Here is a 16,959-nt window from a genome sequence, read left to right as displayed (position 1 = left end):
CCGAAGAGGCCATCACCGGGATTGGGGAGGGAGCAGCCACGCAGGGCTCGACTTGGTCCTCGGCTATTCCCTTTGACGGCGGCGCAGGAGCAGGAGCTAAAGAGGGCATTGGCAGGATAGGGGAGAGAGAGCAGAGAAGGCATCCTCGCAAGGCTCGGCTTGGTCGCCCGCGATGTCTTTGGATGGCGGTCTCTTCGAGAAACACGACGGCGACGACGACGCCATGGAATGAAGGAAGGATTGGAAGCGGGGGAGGTGGTGCGGTGGAGATGGCGGCGGCGGCGCCCTAGCCTAGGGCATGGCGATTGACTGGGGAAGGACGCGAACGAGAATTGTGGACTGCCGTTGGCTTGATGGACTTTTCTAGGCTATCGACTTGTGTCGGTTAATTTTCCTGGGTGTACACGAACGCCACTTAACGTTTTTTGGTGGATGACATATGTGGGACTAGTGGGACCCAACACCACTTACATCCTGAACCGGTTGGTTATGTATATTAAAAAATCAGATTCTTTTATTTCTTACTAGTATGTATTTTAATTTTACTATTCATAAGGATACACGTGGAACCAGGTTCATCAAATACGCGTCCCCTAACTTACTCGTCATTTTTTTTCTTTTGATGAAAACCACCACTAATCCAGTCCGGAGAGATCCAAAATTGTCACGAACCAAACGCGGTAAAAACGCCGTAAAACCCTGCAGCCGCGAGCGGGAGGAGAATCGAGAATTCCCAAATCGCCGAAACTCTGAAACACCCGAAATGCCGGAGCAACCCCACGATGCCGATTCCTCCTCCTCCGCCAGCCAGACGAACTGGCGGAAGGAGGTGGATGGGCTGCTTCGGCGGATGCACTCCCTCCTCTTCGGCGCCGACGCCGCGCTCGAGCGCGGGGATGCGGCGGCGGCGCAGGTTCTCGTGCTCCGCCTCCTCGGCTTCCTCGATTCCCAGACCCTCTCCGCCTACACGGGCCCTGAAGCCGCCTTCGTCGCGCCCATCCGCGCCGCAGCCTCTTCCCGTCTCGCCGCTGCCTCCCGCGTTGGCGCCTCCGACTCGGACCGGTACAAACCCTACCTGGCGTCTGATTCATTCAGTTTGACGTTTCATGCTTAGTTCATGATAGACGCAAGGATTTTGGCAGCTCCATCACTATTTTATTATACAAAAGCTGAATTGCTATTGCTGAGGTCCAATAAATGTCGTAGTTACTGACCTTTAAGAATATGCAAATCGGAAGGGTGGTGGTGGGGGGGCAATACCTTGCTGGCGATGGCTGCGGAGACAAGAGGAGTTCACGGGATGGCGAGGCGAGTCCAGATGGGGGCGAGCGGATCCAGGCAGCGGAGGCGGTGGCGGCAGCGCGGCGACGAACTCTGCGTTCGCCGCTGAATCCTTGATCCAATCTGCTGCACAACAAATGGCAAGAGAGAGCGCTAGTTGTTTAGGGTTACGACTTTGTGAGTGCTGGAGTGGGCCTGTACTAGGCTTCGGCGCCGTCCCGGCATTTTTTTTTGTTTTAGATCGAAAATCATGATAAGCCAGGGATACCCGTATCATGCGTATCGCCGTATCGGTGACGTCCTGCATGCCGATACGGCACATTTGAACGTATCGGTGCTTCAGAGGCCGCAACAAGTGTGCGAACATGGTCATATGGGCCACATGAGCAGAAGTCTCATCGTAATCGCGGCCATGCTCCTGCTGAAGCCACGAGCCACAGGACGAGCTTTGTAGCTCAAGAGAACTATCAGAGTGAGTCTTAACCTTGTGGATCCATTTACAAGTGATGGGACAAACCTGGGGAGGAAGAGAAACAAGATCCCACGTGGCAGTGTGCTCAAGAGCAGCAATCTCCTCTGCCATTCGGGATGAACAACAACATCACGATAAGAAGTCAACTCAAGAAAAGCGTCCCAGCACTAGAAAAACCATAGCGGTCAACTGGCAGAAGCGGGCGATGACGCAAGCCATAGGTAGGCTGAGATGAGGAATATGGGACATTAGAATTGGATGGCTGGGCAGTAGGCTCATCCACAACACACGGACGAAGAGTGTAATAGTGAGGAAAAGAGGGAAGAATACGAGGATGATTCACCGGCATAGACTCATGAAGCCACCAAGGATGAAGGGGCAGAATCCCGTTGTGGTACAATTTCTTCTGGGTTTTAACTTCAGATATCTGTAATGGTCTCTGCGACATCATTTCAATGGATATAGGATAGGAATTAGGAAATATAATCAGTGAGAGTTCTGAAATTGAGAGATCTTTTTTCTTCTGTGCTGATGAAGATATAACATTTTATCATCACTTTATATTATTAAGAAATTTCTTGGATTTATTGTGAACATATAAGTCACACATCTAACCAATTTAGTATTGACGTCATGTTATCTGCGGGAATGTTCAAGTTTATACTTTATAAGCATGCTATCTTGGGCATATCTTAGTTTGGTATCAATCCTCACTTTGGATGTGTTTTGAGCTCAGTGCAGCGTTTGAGCTCGCAAAAAAGAATGCTGGTTGTGTTTTTCCAAAGCAAGGCGACGTTAGCAATGAAAAGATGAAGTGTTCAAAGTATTTTCAGGCTTTTCATGAGAAATCCAAAGGAAATGTTGCTGATCAACAGGTATGATCTAGTTTATATTATTCTTAAAGCGCATCTTCATCACTCAAACTCCTTTCCCTTCTCTATCTCGTTTCTACTTTTCTCTGGGGCGCATCCAGTCGGTGACCCTTTTGCTTAATTTCCTTTCCATTTCTAATTTTTCTTAAGGTCAAAAGACACACCCACACGTACGCATGCCCACACACACACACATCTTGATTATTCACAAATAATGGTGTTTGCCTGCTAATTTTTGTTGCCATTTTTCTCTCCTTGGCATGTATTTAATTCAAAAGAACTCAGCTTGCGAGAAGTTCACGATTCAAGGGGGTCCACATATTGAGGAAAGCCCAGCTGGCATAGACAATGAGAAGCTTAGCATTGGGGCTTCAAAATTGATGGCACAATCAAAAATAACATCATTGTACGGTAACAAGTTCTTGAAGGCAAATAGTGTGTCAGACAAGAATATGTTCAAATCAGAGGGGAACATGTCTAAAGAGTTTGCTTGTGTTGAGAATGAGATCAGAACAAATAAAAATGATAACACACGTCCTGCTTATCTGGGGGTTGAAGAGGATAAGAAACATTGTGGGCCATTGCAGACTTCAAAACGAAAGCATACAGGGTTCAGAAGTCCTATATGTGAACATGCGGATTCTCTATTAAACCAAGATGAAGCTGATGCTCCTGCCAATGGGTTTGTGACTGCTAGGATAAAGTTGGTATGTGCACTTGTCAAATTATGCACTTAGCCGTGCTGCCAATACTGGTTCAAATTTTTCATTCCCTGCTTGATAAGCATTTTAGAGAACGCTCTTTTACAGGAATTCTTTTATGTTCCTCCAAGAAAAGTGGACATGCCATAATCACCTATGGTTTATAATAGGTTGCTACCGGTTTTTACCATTCAAGCTTAACTCATATGTAATGAGTGACTTCTGTCTTCACAATTTTTCATGTCATGACTTTTGTTGTTTTTTGCACATTGCATAGAATATGAGATAGTTTCTTTGTTTTATTCATTTTCTTTGTTGTGATGCACGATGCTCTTGCTGCATGGCCCACACCAACAATAATGTCAGATGGCATCACTATCCTTTTAGCAGAAGACACTTTTATTCCATTAAATCCCTAAATTACAAGGGTTGATTAGGCTTATATCCACTTCGGTTAAAGTTCAATATATCTGTACTTGCTGTAACCTTGTTCGGTGGGTGCCTTTTGGCTTTTGCTTTGTAGGCGATGGACACTGTGCAAAAGCATGGGCATAATGGCCACCAAGGTGCTTCTGTATCTCCGCAATGTGATAACAACCTTAGTACACGGAATTATGGTGTGAGGCCAAGCTGGAATTCTCGTCGTGGACCACGTGGTAATTTTGTCCCCCCTATCCGAAACAATGGTGGATCTGCTTGCAACGCAATCAACTCACGAGGAGTTGCTGGAAAAAATGATGATTCCATGGAAGATACAATAAAAAAATGGTATGTAATTCAAACTTAATTGTCTGATAGCATTTGAACCAATATGGAGTGCTGAATATCTAGCGAGTTTGTTTGTCATTTTAGCGTCTGGTTTCTTGCTTAGTGATGGTAAAAAGCAGCATTTTGTGGAGATAGTCTCTGTCTTCAAATATCAACCATTTCTATGTTAGGGAAAAAAGTGTTACCCCTCCCTTTCCTGGCAAAGACCCCCTTGAATTGCGCATTGCTATCATTCACCTCAAATGTTAATTGACTTAAGTATCAATAAATGTAATTACTGGTTTGTCTAATGTTAAACTAATACATGAACTTAAATTTGATCACTTAACTAAATGTACATTAGTAAAAGCCGTTCAAATCATGAGCATGCAAGTAACTATTACAGTTTCTTGCCATTAACTGTATTTTGGATCAATTTATATGGTATCCAATCTGGCTTTTGCATGCATGAGTAGCCTTAAAAATATATGTGTATGTTAAATATATTGGTGGTGCTTGCTATCATATCTTACTAATAAAAATCACCACCATCAGCTTAGAAATGCTTTGTGGCCCTGATGGTGAGCTTCCTGAGAAGTTGAGGAATTTGGAACCTCGCCTTATTGAGCATGTTAGTAACGAAATAATGGATAAAGACCCTAATGTTCGCTGGGATGACATAGGTAGGTACATATCTTCCTAGTTCTTCAGATTTTTTTAATGTATTTTGTGTAACTAATTCATGCCAACTTGCAATAGCTGGTTTGGATCATGCAAAGAAGTGTGTGACAGAGATGGTTATTTGGCCCCTACTGCGTCCAGACATCTTTCGTGGTTGTCGGTCACCTGGAAGAGGACTACTACTATTTGGACCTCCTGTGGGTACTTATCTCATCTGACTGTGTTGTGCCTACCCTTCTTTCTTAATCTTAATGCATGCACACTTATTCCCACAGGGAACAGGCAAAACCATGATTGGAAAAGCAATTGCTGGTGAGGCTAAGGCAACATTTTTCTACATATCTGCAAGTTCACTCACGAGCAAATGGGTATGTCTGGCACTTGTTTTGATTTTTCAATACTGACACATTTCTCCCATTTTGCAGTCGTTTTCTGTTATGCTATGTTAATATCTTTGACATACTAATGAGGTGTTACAACTGAATTGATTTTTCTATCTGCTAACTGATGTTTGTGATATGTGATAATAAGTTTGTCATTGTCCATGCTTCCAAGCTTAATAACAAAGAACTTGAAGCAGTATACAGTAGGGTGTGTAAACATGTTTCTAAGCGTATCTGTCCTGTATTCTTTTGACAACCTGCTCCTAACTTCCTACACAAATAATCTTGTGGCAGGATGCAGTTTTCTGTGTTCCTCAAAAGTATTGATAGTTGACAACTCGAGATCAAATTTATTTAGAATGAAAATGGGCAAACATATGTGTTCCAAAAATTATTCTTTTGGTATTGTTAGTTCATTCCCAAGTTTACGCCGCATTGACTGACTGCATTATGCATGCGAGTGGTACATGTACCACTCCTGCAATGCATTGCTCAGCTAAACAGTTTTGCACAGGTTCTTGAGAGGCCTTGGCACTTTCCAGCTCTATGGAGCATATTGTTACCAATTCTATATATTAATTTGATTCCTAATAGATCTAGATTAGCTTAATTCTGATAATGCTTTTCCTGTATATTTCATCTTTCATTGTAGGTTAAATGATAAAAACACTTACAGAATGGAAAGTGACTTATTTGGGCAGTTTAATGTGATCAGTGTTTTGTATACGAATTATTTAGACTTGACATAAATCATTTATAAATACCTTGTAGGATAAAACTTGGTAAAATTTCTAATTCTTAAACCCAGTAAATAATAAAAGGGTCTGTCTTGCTGAGATTCCTGTAACTGTATAACTGCTGGACTAGCCAAGAAATACATGGAATATTGGTGTCTATTGTAGCTTTAAGCTGTATTAGTCATGAGAACATAAAGTGTATTATTTTTCTGTCAAAGGTATATCCTCGGATATCTGTATCATGTCTAAAACACTTTATTCTATGGTCATAGAAGAAGTGGAAGATTTTTTGCGTTAAAAAATCTGGATAGAGATTCTATTTCTGCCTGTATGTGGCTGCCTATTTTGGGGAGTTTGAACATGCTTACTTCACAGTCAAAATCAGCATGCTGATTGTCCTAGTCTTGTATGGAGGGGACAGAAGGCGAAGGTGGTGGAGGATACCAGCTTCAAGCTGTGGTACTCGGGGACAACTACAAACAGAAATGGAGCAGGCATCTTGATCAACAGCCTCAAGTATGGAGTGGTAGACATCAAGAGGCAAGAAGAGGCTAGGGAACCGGAGTACTTGGTCAAGCTGGTAGCTGAGGATTTAGTTCTCAATGTTATCAATGCACATGCCCCGCAAGTAGGCCACAGTGAGAGCACAAGAGGGAGTTCTGGGACAGCCTGAAGGACATGGTTACGAGTGTACCTATTGGCGAGAAGCTCTTCATAGGAGGAGACCTCAATGGCCACACGGGTGCATCTAACACAGGTTTTGAAGCGGTGCATGAGGGCTTTGGCTATGGCATCAGGAATCAAGAAGGAGAAGATGTCTTAAGCTTTGCTCTAGCTTATGGCATGACTGTAGCTAACACCCTCTTTAAAAAGAGAGAATGCCATCTAGTGACTTTTGCTAGTGGTCAACACTCTAGCCAGATTGATTTCGTTCTCTCGAGAAGAGAAGACAAGCGTGCTTGCCTAGATTTTAAGGTGATACCTGGAGAGAGTGTTGTCCCTCAACATAAGCTTGTGGTGGCTGACTTCTGCTTTCAAATTCGTGCCTGGCGGGATAGGCGGGCCAAAGTTGCTCAAGGTGGAGGCAGCTCAGGCTTTCAAGGAGAGGGTTATTAAGGAGGGCCTTTGGGAGGAGGAGGTGATGCAAACAATATGTGGATGAAGATGGCGACTTGCATTCATGAGGTGGCTTCAGAGGAGTTTGGGGGTGACTGGGGGAAGTAGAAGTGAGGCTAAAGATACCTGGTGGTGGAACGATGATGTCTAGAAGGCTATTAAGGAGAAGAAAGACTTTCAGACGCCTACACCTGGATCGGACAACATAGAGAAGTACGAGGTGGCAAAGAAGGCCGCAAAGCAAGCTGTGAGTGAAGCAAGGGCTTGGGCGTACGAGGACCTCTACCGGCGCTTAGACACGAAGGAAGGCGAAAGGGACATCTATAAGATGACCAAGATCCAAGAGAGGAAGACGAGGGATGTCAACCAAGTTAAATGCATCAAGGACGGAGCAGATCAGCTCCTGGTGAAGGACGAGAAAATCAAGCATACATGGCAGGAGTACTTAGACAAGCTATTCAATGGAGAGAACGAGAGCTTTACCATTGAGCTGGATGATTCCTTTGAAGATACCAACATGCGTTTTGTGCAAGAATCCAGGAGTCTGAGGTCAGAGAGGCTTTAAAAAGGATGGAAGGAGGCAAGGCGATGGGCCATAACTGTATCCCCATTGAGGCGTGGAGAGGCCTCAGAGACAACGATAACATGGCTAACTAAGCTTTTCAACCTCATATTTCAGGCAAACAAGTTGCCAGAAGAATCAAGGCGAAGTATATTAGTACCAATCTTCAAGAACAAAGGGGATATTCAAAGTTGTGTACTAATATCATGGAATTAAGCTAATGAGCCATACAATGAAGCTATGGGAGAGAGTCATTGAGAACTGCTTAAGTAGAATGACGAGCGTGACCAAAAAACAGTTTGGTTTCATGTCAACCATGAAAGCCATTGTCTTGGTATGACAACTTATGGAGATATACAAGAAGCAAAAGAAGGATCTGCATATGGTGTTCATTGACTTGGAGAAGGCCTACGATAAGATACCGTGGAATTTCATGTGGTGGGTCTTGGAGAAATACAAAGTCCCAACAAAGTACGTTACCTCATCAAGGACATGTACGTTAATGTTGTGACAAGTGTTTGAACAAGTGATGGCGAAACTGATGACTTTCTGATTAAATAGGACTGCACCAAGGGTCAGCTTCAAGCCCTTATCTTTTGTGCTTTTGTGATGGATGATGTCACAAGGGATATTACAAGAAGATACCCATGGTGTATGCTCTTTGCAGATGATGTGGTGCTAGTCGGACGGGGGTTAATAGCAAGTTAGATCTATGAAGACAAACTCTGGAATCGAAAGGTTTTAGGCCTAGTAGAGCTAAAACCGAGTACATGAGGTGCGGTTTCAGTGCTACTAGGCACGAGGAGGAGGTTAGCCTTGATGGACAAGTGGTACCTCAGAAGGACACCCTTTGATATTTGGGGTCAATGTTGCAAAATGATGGTGATATCGATGAAGATGTGAGCCATCAAATGAAAGCCGAATGAATGAAGTGGTGCCAAGCTTCTGGCGTTCTCTGTGACAAGAGTGCCACAAAAGGTAAAAAGAAGGTTCTATAGGATGGCAATCCGACCTGCAATGTTGTATGGCACTGAGTGTTGACTGACTAAAAAGCGACATGTTCAATAGTTGGGTATAGCGGAGAGGCGCATGTTGAGATGGATGTGTGGCCACACAAGAAAGGATCGAGTCCGGAATGATGATATACATGATAGAGCGGGGTAGCACCAATTGAAGAGAAGTTTGTCCAACGTCCAACATCGTCTGTGATGGTTTGGGCATACACAACACATGCCTTCAGAAGCTCTAGTGCATAGCGGACGGTTAAAGTGTGCTGATAATGTCAAGAGAGGTCGGGGTAGACCAAACTTGACATGGGAGGAGTCCGTGAAGAGATATTTGAAAGACGGGAATATCACCAAAGAACTACCCATGGACAGAGGGGCGTGGAAGGTAGCTATCCACATGCAACCATGAGTTGGTTTCGAGATCTTATGGATTTCAGCTCTAGCCTACCCCAACTTGTTTGGGACTAAAGGCTTTGTTGTTGATATTGATTGTTAATTTGTCTTCTATGTTGATATTGATTTGTTAATTCTTTTGCTGGTGCAAGATTGGCGAGGGCGAAAAGCTAGTCCGGGCACTATTTGGTGTAGCCTGTTGTCGTCAGCCTGCTGTCATATTTGTGGATGAGATTGATTCACTACTATCTCAGGTTTTGTTCTATGTGTTGTTTTTGTTGTGCCCATATCCATTGCATGTTTTGACACTTGACAGCCTTAAGCATGATTGCAGCGCAAATCAGATGGTGAACATGAATCAAGTAGGAGGTTAAAAACACAGTTTCTAATTGAGATGGAAGGTTTTGACAGTGGAAACGAGCAAATTTTACTTATAGGTACCTCATGCATGGAAAGGTGTACTTTCTTATATGATATTACAAGTGTCATTCTAGGATTTGCCTTATGGGATTGAAGCATCAACAAAGTCTGCATTTTTCCTCTCCGCAAATTGCATATGCACATTTGCTTAGAGCTATGTTTTGAAGTTCTACCACATAGCCCGTGGAGTGATGTTGAATATCATATTGTGATGAACGACAATAGCAGAGCTTACCAACACACCCCTAATAAACAGGCTTAAGCTCCTCCATGGGTTGGGACTTATGACGATCATTACTTGTTAGACCTGTCTTCGTTGCAGATCCGCTTTTTGCTCCATGTATTTTTTAGTTTGGGATCAACAATTTGAACTTGGAACATCAATCACTATGTGTTGTAGCATATACTAATATCGTGGAGTAAAAATGATGGCAGGAGCAACAAACAGACCTCAAGAATTAGATGAAGCAGCACGCAGGCGACTGACAAAGCGTCTATACATCCCCCTTCCTTCATCAGGTAATGCTCTATTTCTGTTCTATGGAATAGCCGTAGAAAACTGACTATTTCATGGTTGTGAAGAAGCACGTACTTGGATAATTCGCAATCTATTGGAAAAGGATGGCCTTTTCAAGCTCTCAGAGAAAGAAACAGGTGTCATCTGCAAGTTAACAGAAGGTGCACAGAATCATTCAGCTTTCATCATGTTTCTAAACCTAGATCATTATGCCATTTTACTGAATTTTCCTGTTGTAAGATTTAAACAATGTTCTCTGTTATTTCCAGGTTACTCGGGATCTGATATGAAAAATCTTGTGAAAGATGCCTCAATGGGGCCACTGAGAGAAGCTCTCCAACAGGGTGTTGAAATCACAAAGCTCAACAAGGAGGAAGTGCGTCCGGTGATGCTCAAGGTACTAGTCATATCGTATTTGAGTTCAGACAGTGATGGCCTTCTGACCACTAAAAACGTACTCCCTCGGACCTATAATATAAGGTATATCAGTTGTAATAACAACTTATATTATGGGACGGAGGGAGTACTATTTTCCCCTAGCGATCAATATGAAATGTTTATTTCTGACAAGCTTCTGTTTTATGAATCATTCCCCTAGATGGTAATGTTCTAATTCTGAACGCTTATTTGGATGACAGGACTTTGAGGCTGCTCTGCAGGAGGTCAGACCTTCTGTTTCCACAAGCGAATTGGGGATTTATGAAGAATGGAACATGCAGTTTGGCAGCCTATCAATCTAATTTGTATGGGGATATTCTCAAGTACTACCTCCGGCCCATAATGTAAGACGTTTTTGCAAGCTATGATAGCTTGCAAAAAACGTCTTACATTGTGGGATGTAGTAGTAAGTACAAATAAAATCATCACAACAGATAAGTGGCTCAATGATTTCACCATGAATATTACCACAAATAAGTGGTTCATTGATTAACCCACAACATTACACTGTCATTAATAGTGTTGCCTGCCATGCACCTCTTCAGTATCACCTTAAGTGAAAATGAACTATGGAAAATAACAGCTAATCTGTTACATAAATTTCAAGTTACAATATGTTTGTGAGCCTCTATGCTTCATAGCAGCACTACACTTCCTAAACGACAGGTGGTTTATTAGTAAGAAGTCCATTTTAGACCCTGTTAGTTCAGGCTATGAACTGACCAAACATTTCAGAAGGAAATGGAAAAGTAGCGAATTTGGGTGGATCAAATCGATGAACTCAGTGCGATTTCGGATACTCTTATAGGCTAGCTGGAACAACGATGGCTAGGATTATACCCAATACAAGATAAGCTACCTACTCAGATCCAGAATGGTGGCTTTTATAGACTTACAACCCAAGCAAATGAAGAAAAGGCGATAAAGCAAATGAACAGTAAGGTCTTTTTTTTTTGAGATAACAGTAAGGTCTTTTGCTGGAAAGTAAATAGCGTCAGCTAGGTAGACGGCGGCAGTTGGATGGACGGCCTGTGACACAGGTTGAAGCTCGCCACGCGAAGCGATAAGGAGAGCTGGAGACCACGGGATGCAGATCGGACGCCAACCACGCCATCAGAACTTGGTACAAAGCTGTAAGTGTCCAAAAGGACCCCCTGGTGAACAGAATTGCCAAAAAGGACCACTCGTCGAAAACATTGACAAAAAGGACCCCCTCATTAGTGGCGGCAGGCGTGACACGTGGCACCTGCCGCCACGCCTGGAGGCGGCGGGTCCTGCCGCCATGGCAGGAGGTGGCCGCGCTGGTGTAACGTGTTATGTACAGTACGTGGAGCTAGGACGGAACGGGCCAGGCGAGGTGGGCCACGTCGCCATCGGGTGAGGCGGCCTCTGGTGCCGCTGCCGCGCCCAGGCCAACATGTACAACTGCACGTGTGACGAGACGATAGGCCATGCCACCACCGCAGTAGGCGGCTGCACTGTTTCTGCTGCATGCAGCCCAACAGACTGCGCTGTTGCAGACTGCGCTGATTTGCACGCGTGCGGAGGACGATGAATTTCACGGGCGGGCTGTTGCAGAGTGGGCTGATTCTCACGCGCGGAGGACGACGGATTTCACGGGCGGGAATCTAATGAATGACAACGCTGATGCCCTGCTGCTACCCGGGAATCACTTCGGTTTTTTGCTTTTTTGCCTCAGCGGATGCGACGACACTGCGGGAATCACTCTGGCTATTGCTTCAACGGATGCAATGGCACTGCGGGGATCACTCACTCGTTGCGGGAATCCGAGGCTGCGGGAACCTGTTGTGCCGACGAGTGCGGGAATCCGAGGCTGCGGGAACCTGTTGTGCCGACACTACAGGGAACCTGTTGTGCTTTTGGTCCGTGCGCAAGCACACTGGCCTCCTCTTCTACCCTCTGAGTGTGTAAGAACAGATAGAAAGAAAAACTCACTACGCATTTTTAGGGTGATTTAGAGTTAGATTTTGAATATGTTGAAGTTGAAGAAAAGATAGATAAAGGTAAGATCTATTCATTTTTGTTGGTTTTGTTTGCATGCATGATGTTTTTACTCTTTTTGTTTAGTTCATAAGTATGTGTTCTCTGTTTTGTTAGACATTATTTTATCACGTTTTGGAGTCATTTAGAGCTTCAGGAGTACGATTTGCCTAACAAAGTGAACTACGAAGTTGAAGATTAAGGTATGAGCTTTGCAGTACATTGATCTTTTTATACATGCAGGGTGGTAATTAGTTAGTCTTTTAACTCGTCATTAGCTATGCGATATTAGTGCTTAGTGTTGAGTATATGTGTTATGTGCATATTGTGTTTTGGGCCCGTCTTCTAGTTTTTTGTATAGTTGAGGTCTGTCGCCCACCTTTATACATTATATATACATGCTATGTACAAAGAACAATACATCATGTAATTCACATATTTATTTTACATGATATCAGTTTTTAGGTTCTAAACCCTAGTCTTCCGTCGCACGCCTCCTCCGCGCCGCCGCCTCCCATCCGCTGCTGCCGCCTGCGCGTCAACCGCGTTGGCCGCTACTACCCTCTCGCGTGTGCGCTCCTCCAGCCGTCGCTAATCCCGTCAGCCGCCGCTAGCCCGCCCGCCTGTTGCTACCCGCCCGCATCTCCTGCCGCGCGGCTCGCCTCATCCTCTCGCAGCCTCGCTAGCGATCGCGGCCGCCTTTCGATTCCATCGCTCCCTCTCGCGACCACCGTTGGAACCGCTAGTACTGCTGTCACGTCACGCGCATCGCCTGCCGCCTCACGCACCAAAACCGCTGTCACACGCATCGCCTACCGCCTCGGGACTCTAGTGCATAGCTAGTGCTGCTGCCGCGTGCTGTTCCGACCTGCGCCGTGGCTCTGTTGGACCGTTAGTGCTGCCGCTGCATGTTGCTTCGAGCTGCGCCGCAGCTCTGTACCCGCTAGTCCCGCCCGCCCGCTGCTTCGCTCGTCCCGCCATTAGCCTTTGCCAAGCCGCTGCTGTTGCCGCGCGTATCGTCTGCTGCCGCCCAATTGCGCCGATCGTCGCCGTCGGACCAGCAATGGCGTCACCAGGCCCGTCCGCTGCCACCTCTGCCGTCCCGCTGCCGACGCCCTACGGTGCGGCCCCGCCGCCATACGGGGCGGTCGCCACCTACGACGCGCCCGTTCCCACGTACGGGAATCCTACATACGGGACTCCGCCCGCATCCACGTATGGGTCTCTGCCTGCGTATGGGGCTTTGCTCGCGTACGAGTCTCCCGGATACTGGTGGGGGTCGTCAGCGGGCCAGCACTCGCCTGCTGGGCAGCAGCCAGACGACGCCCAACACCTGTAGCATCTGTCAGTGGGCCCATAGTTTTTTCGGTAAGCCATCCGGCCTACCCGACATCGTAGTTGCAGTCGGGGCTGTATGGAGCATACCCATCGCCGCCGTTGAGCGGCGGCTCCGGCTTCCCTATGGCGTCTCCGCCCCCCTCGCCGGTCGTGCCGCCGGCGCCCTGGGACCCGGTGCTCCTCACTGGGCTGGATGCCGCTCCTACGTCGAACAACTACATTGGAGGTGGTGATTGGTACATGGACACTGCTACCTCTTGAGCACTGCGTTAGATTTCCCCGAAGAGGAGAGGATGATGCAGCAAAGTAGTGTAAGTATTTCCCTCAGTTTTTGAGAACCAATGTATCAATCCAGTAGGAGGCTACGCGCGAGTCCCTCGTACCTACACAAAAACAATAGCTCAACGCAACCAACGCGCTTAGGGATTGTCAATCCCTTCACGGTCACTTATGAAAGTGAGATTTGATAGAGATGATAAATAATATTTTTGGTATTTTTGGTATAGAGATGCAAAGTAAAAAGTAAAAGCAAAGTAAAAGCAAAGCAATAATAAAGTGATGGAGATTGATATGATGAGAAAGAGACCCGGGGGCCATAGGTTTCACTAGTGGCTTCTCTCAAGAGTATAAGTATTTTACGGTGGGTGAACAAATTATTGTTGAGCAATTGACAGAATTGAGCATAGTTATGAGAATATCTAGGTATGATCATGTATATAGGCATCACGTCCGAGACAAGTAGACCGACTCCTGCCTGCATCTACTATTATTACTCCGCTCATCGACCGCTATCCAGCATGCATCTAGAGTATTAAGTTAAAAACAGAGTAACGCCTTAAGCAAGATTACATGATGTAGAGAGTTAGTTTCATGCAATATGATAAAAACCCCATCTTGTTATCCTCGATGGCAACGATACAATACGTGCCTTGCTGCCCCTTCTGTCACTGGGAAAGGACACCACAAGATCGAACCCAAAGCTAAGCACTTCTCCCATGGCAAGAACACCCAATCTAGTAGGCCATACCAAACTGTAATTCGAAGAGACTTGCAAAGATAATCAATCATACATAAAAGAATTAAGAGAAGATTCAAATATTATTCATAGATAGACTTGATCACAAACCCACAATTCATCGGTCTCAACAAACACACCGCAAAAAGAAGATTACATCGAATAGATCTCCACGAGAGAGGGGGAGAACATTGTATTGAGATCCAAAAAGAGAGAAGAAGCCATCTAGCTACTAACTATGGACCCGTAGGTCTGAAGTAAACTACTCACACTTCGTTGGAGGGGCTTGGATGATGATGTAGAAGCCCTCCGTGATCGATGCCCCCTCCGGTGGAGCTCCCGAATAGGCCCCCAGATGGGATCTCGTGGATACAGAAAGTTGCGGCGGTAGAATTAGGTTTTTGGCTTCGTCCCGATCGTTCGGGGGTACGTGGATATATATAGGAGGAAGAAATACGTCGGTGGAGCTTCGAGGGGCCCACGAGGCAGGGGGGCGCCCTAGGGGGCGCCCTCCACCCTCGTGACCGCGTCGTGGCTTTCTTGACGGAGGGTCCAAGTCTCCTGGATCTTATCTGATGAGAAAATCACGTTTTCGAAGGTTTCATTCCGTTTGGACTCCGTTTGATATTCATTTTCTTCGAAACCCTAAAACAGGCAAAAACAACAATTCTGGGCTGGGCCTCCGGTTAATAGGTTAGTCCCCAAAATAATATAAAAGTGGATAATAAAGCCCAATAATGTCTAAAGCAGTAGATAATATAGCATGGAGCAATAAAAAATTATAGATACGTTGGAGACGTATCAAGCATCCCAAGCTTAATTCCTGCTCGTCCTCGAGTAGGTAAATGATCAAAATAGAATTTTCGATGCGGAGTGCTACTTGGCATAATTTTAATGTAATTTTTTTAACTGTGGTATGAATATTCAGATCTGAAAGATTCAAGACAAAAGTTCATATTGACATAAAAATGATAATACTTCAAACATACTAACTAAGCAATTATGTCTTCTCAAAATAGCATGGCCAAAGAAAGTTCATGTGATGCCCTTGATTCAATCGTACACTAATCATACACGCAAATGTGTACGATCAAGATTAAGGACTCACGGAAAGATATCACAACACAACTCTAGACACAAATTAGAATAATACAAGCTTTATATTACAAGCCAGGGGCCTCGAGGGCTCGAATACATAGGCTCGAATACACAAGAGTCAGCGGAAGCAACAATATCTGAGTACAGACATAAGTTAGACAAGATTGCCTTAAGAAGGCTAGCACAAAAAGCAACAACGATCAAAAAGGCAAGGCCTCCTGCCTGGGAGCCTCCTAACTACTCCAAATCGTCAGTGGTCTTCAAGCAGTAGTAGGCATCCTCCGGGTAGTAGTAGTCATCGGTGGCGTCGTCTGGCTCCTGGGATCCGTCATCTGGTCGCAACAATCAGGTATGGGGGAAAAAGAAGTAGCAAAGCAACCTTGAGTACTCATCCAAAGTACTCGCAAGACTTACTTCAGATCTAAACTAAGTATGCATCTGTATCAAACGAATGGGTTGTATCTGTGGACTAAACTGCAGAATGCCAGAATAGAGAGAAGGCCTAGTCCTATCGAAGGCTAGCATCTTCTGGAAACCACCATCTTGCAGCAACAGGAGGGAGTGGAGTAGCATAAAGTAAAGTAGCAGTAATGTTGTCAACCTCGGCCAGAGATCCTTTCTCGACTCCCTGTGAGAAAGCAATCCCAGAGCCATACTATCCAAGTGTCATCACAATCCAATTCTCATCACCATCCAGTTCTCATCACAAGTATCTAGTTCTAGTTGTATCGATCGGGATACAACTCCAAGTGTCCGTTACCGTAGAACAGGCTATCGATAGATGTTTTCTTCCCTGCAGGGGTGCACCAACTTACCCACCATGCTCGATTAAGTCCGGCCGGACACACTTTCCTGGGTCATGCCCGGCCTCGGAAGATCAACACGTCGCAGCCCTACCTAGGCACAACAGAGATGTCAGCACGCCGGTCTAAATCCTATGGCGGAGGGGTCTAGGCCCATCGCCCTTTGCACACCTGCACGTTGCGAACGCGGCCGGAAGCAGAACTAGCCCCCTTAATACAAGAGCAGGCTTACGGACGTCACGAAGGCTTCGGCTGATACCACGACGTCGAGTGCCCATAACTGTCCCCACGTAGATGGTTAGTGCGTATAGGCCAGAGGCCCCTCAGATCAAATATCCAAATCGTAGTGGATTAGGAATGCACGGTAACGAGCAGAG

The 16,959-nt window shown here is 45.4% G+C and overlaps 1 protein-coding gene across 2 annotated transcripts; it reads left to right on the top strand.

Moving 5' to 3' along the window:
- The first annotated feature begins 650 nt into the window (after positions 1-650).
- Positions 651-10,840, top strand: LOC125508577 (ATPase family AAA domain-containing protein FIGL1). 2 transcript variants are annotated; one of them, XM_048673329.1, is made up of 13 exons: positions 651-1,062; positions 2,490-2,628; positions 2,904-3,332; positions 3,850-4,094; positions 4,629-4,756; positions 4,833-4,951; positions 5,030-5,122; positions 9,105-9,206; positions 9,287-9,389; positions 9,808-9,891; positions 9,955-10,050; positions 10,159-10,286; positions 10,528-10,840. In XM_048673329.1, exons 1-13 carry the CDS (start codon positions 764-766, stop codon positions 10,627-10,629), a joined length of 2,067 nt encoding a protein of 688 aa, XP_048529286.1. In that variant the 5' UTR covers positions 651-763; the 3' UTR covers positions 10,630-10,840. The 2 variants fall into 2 exon arrangements, with proteins under 2 accessions (XP_048529286.1, XP_048529287.1); XM_048673330.1 differs by having other exon boundaries at positions 657-1,062; positions 2,495-2,628.
- Positions 10,841-16,959: the final 6,119 nt, after the last annotated feature.

The sequence above is a fragment of the Triticum urartu genome, chromosome 5 (genome assembly GCF_003073215.2).
Source record: "Triticum urartu cultivar G1812 chromosome 5, Tu2.1, whole genome shotgun sequence".
In the NCBI taxonomy this organism is placed as follows: Eukaryota; Viridiplantae; Streptophyta; class Magnoliopsida; order Poales; family Poaceae; genus Triticum; species Triticum urartu.
The sequence above is the reverse complement of the archived record's forward strand: the minus strand, read 5'-3'. Positions and strand labels throughout refer to the sequence as shown.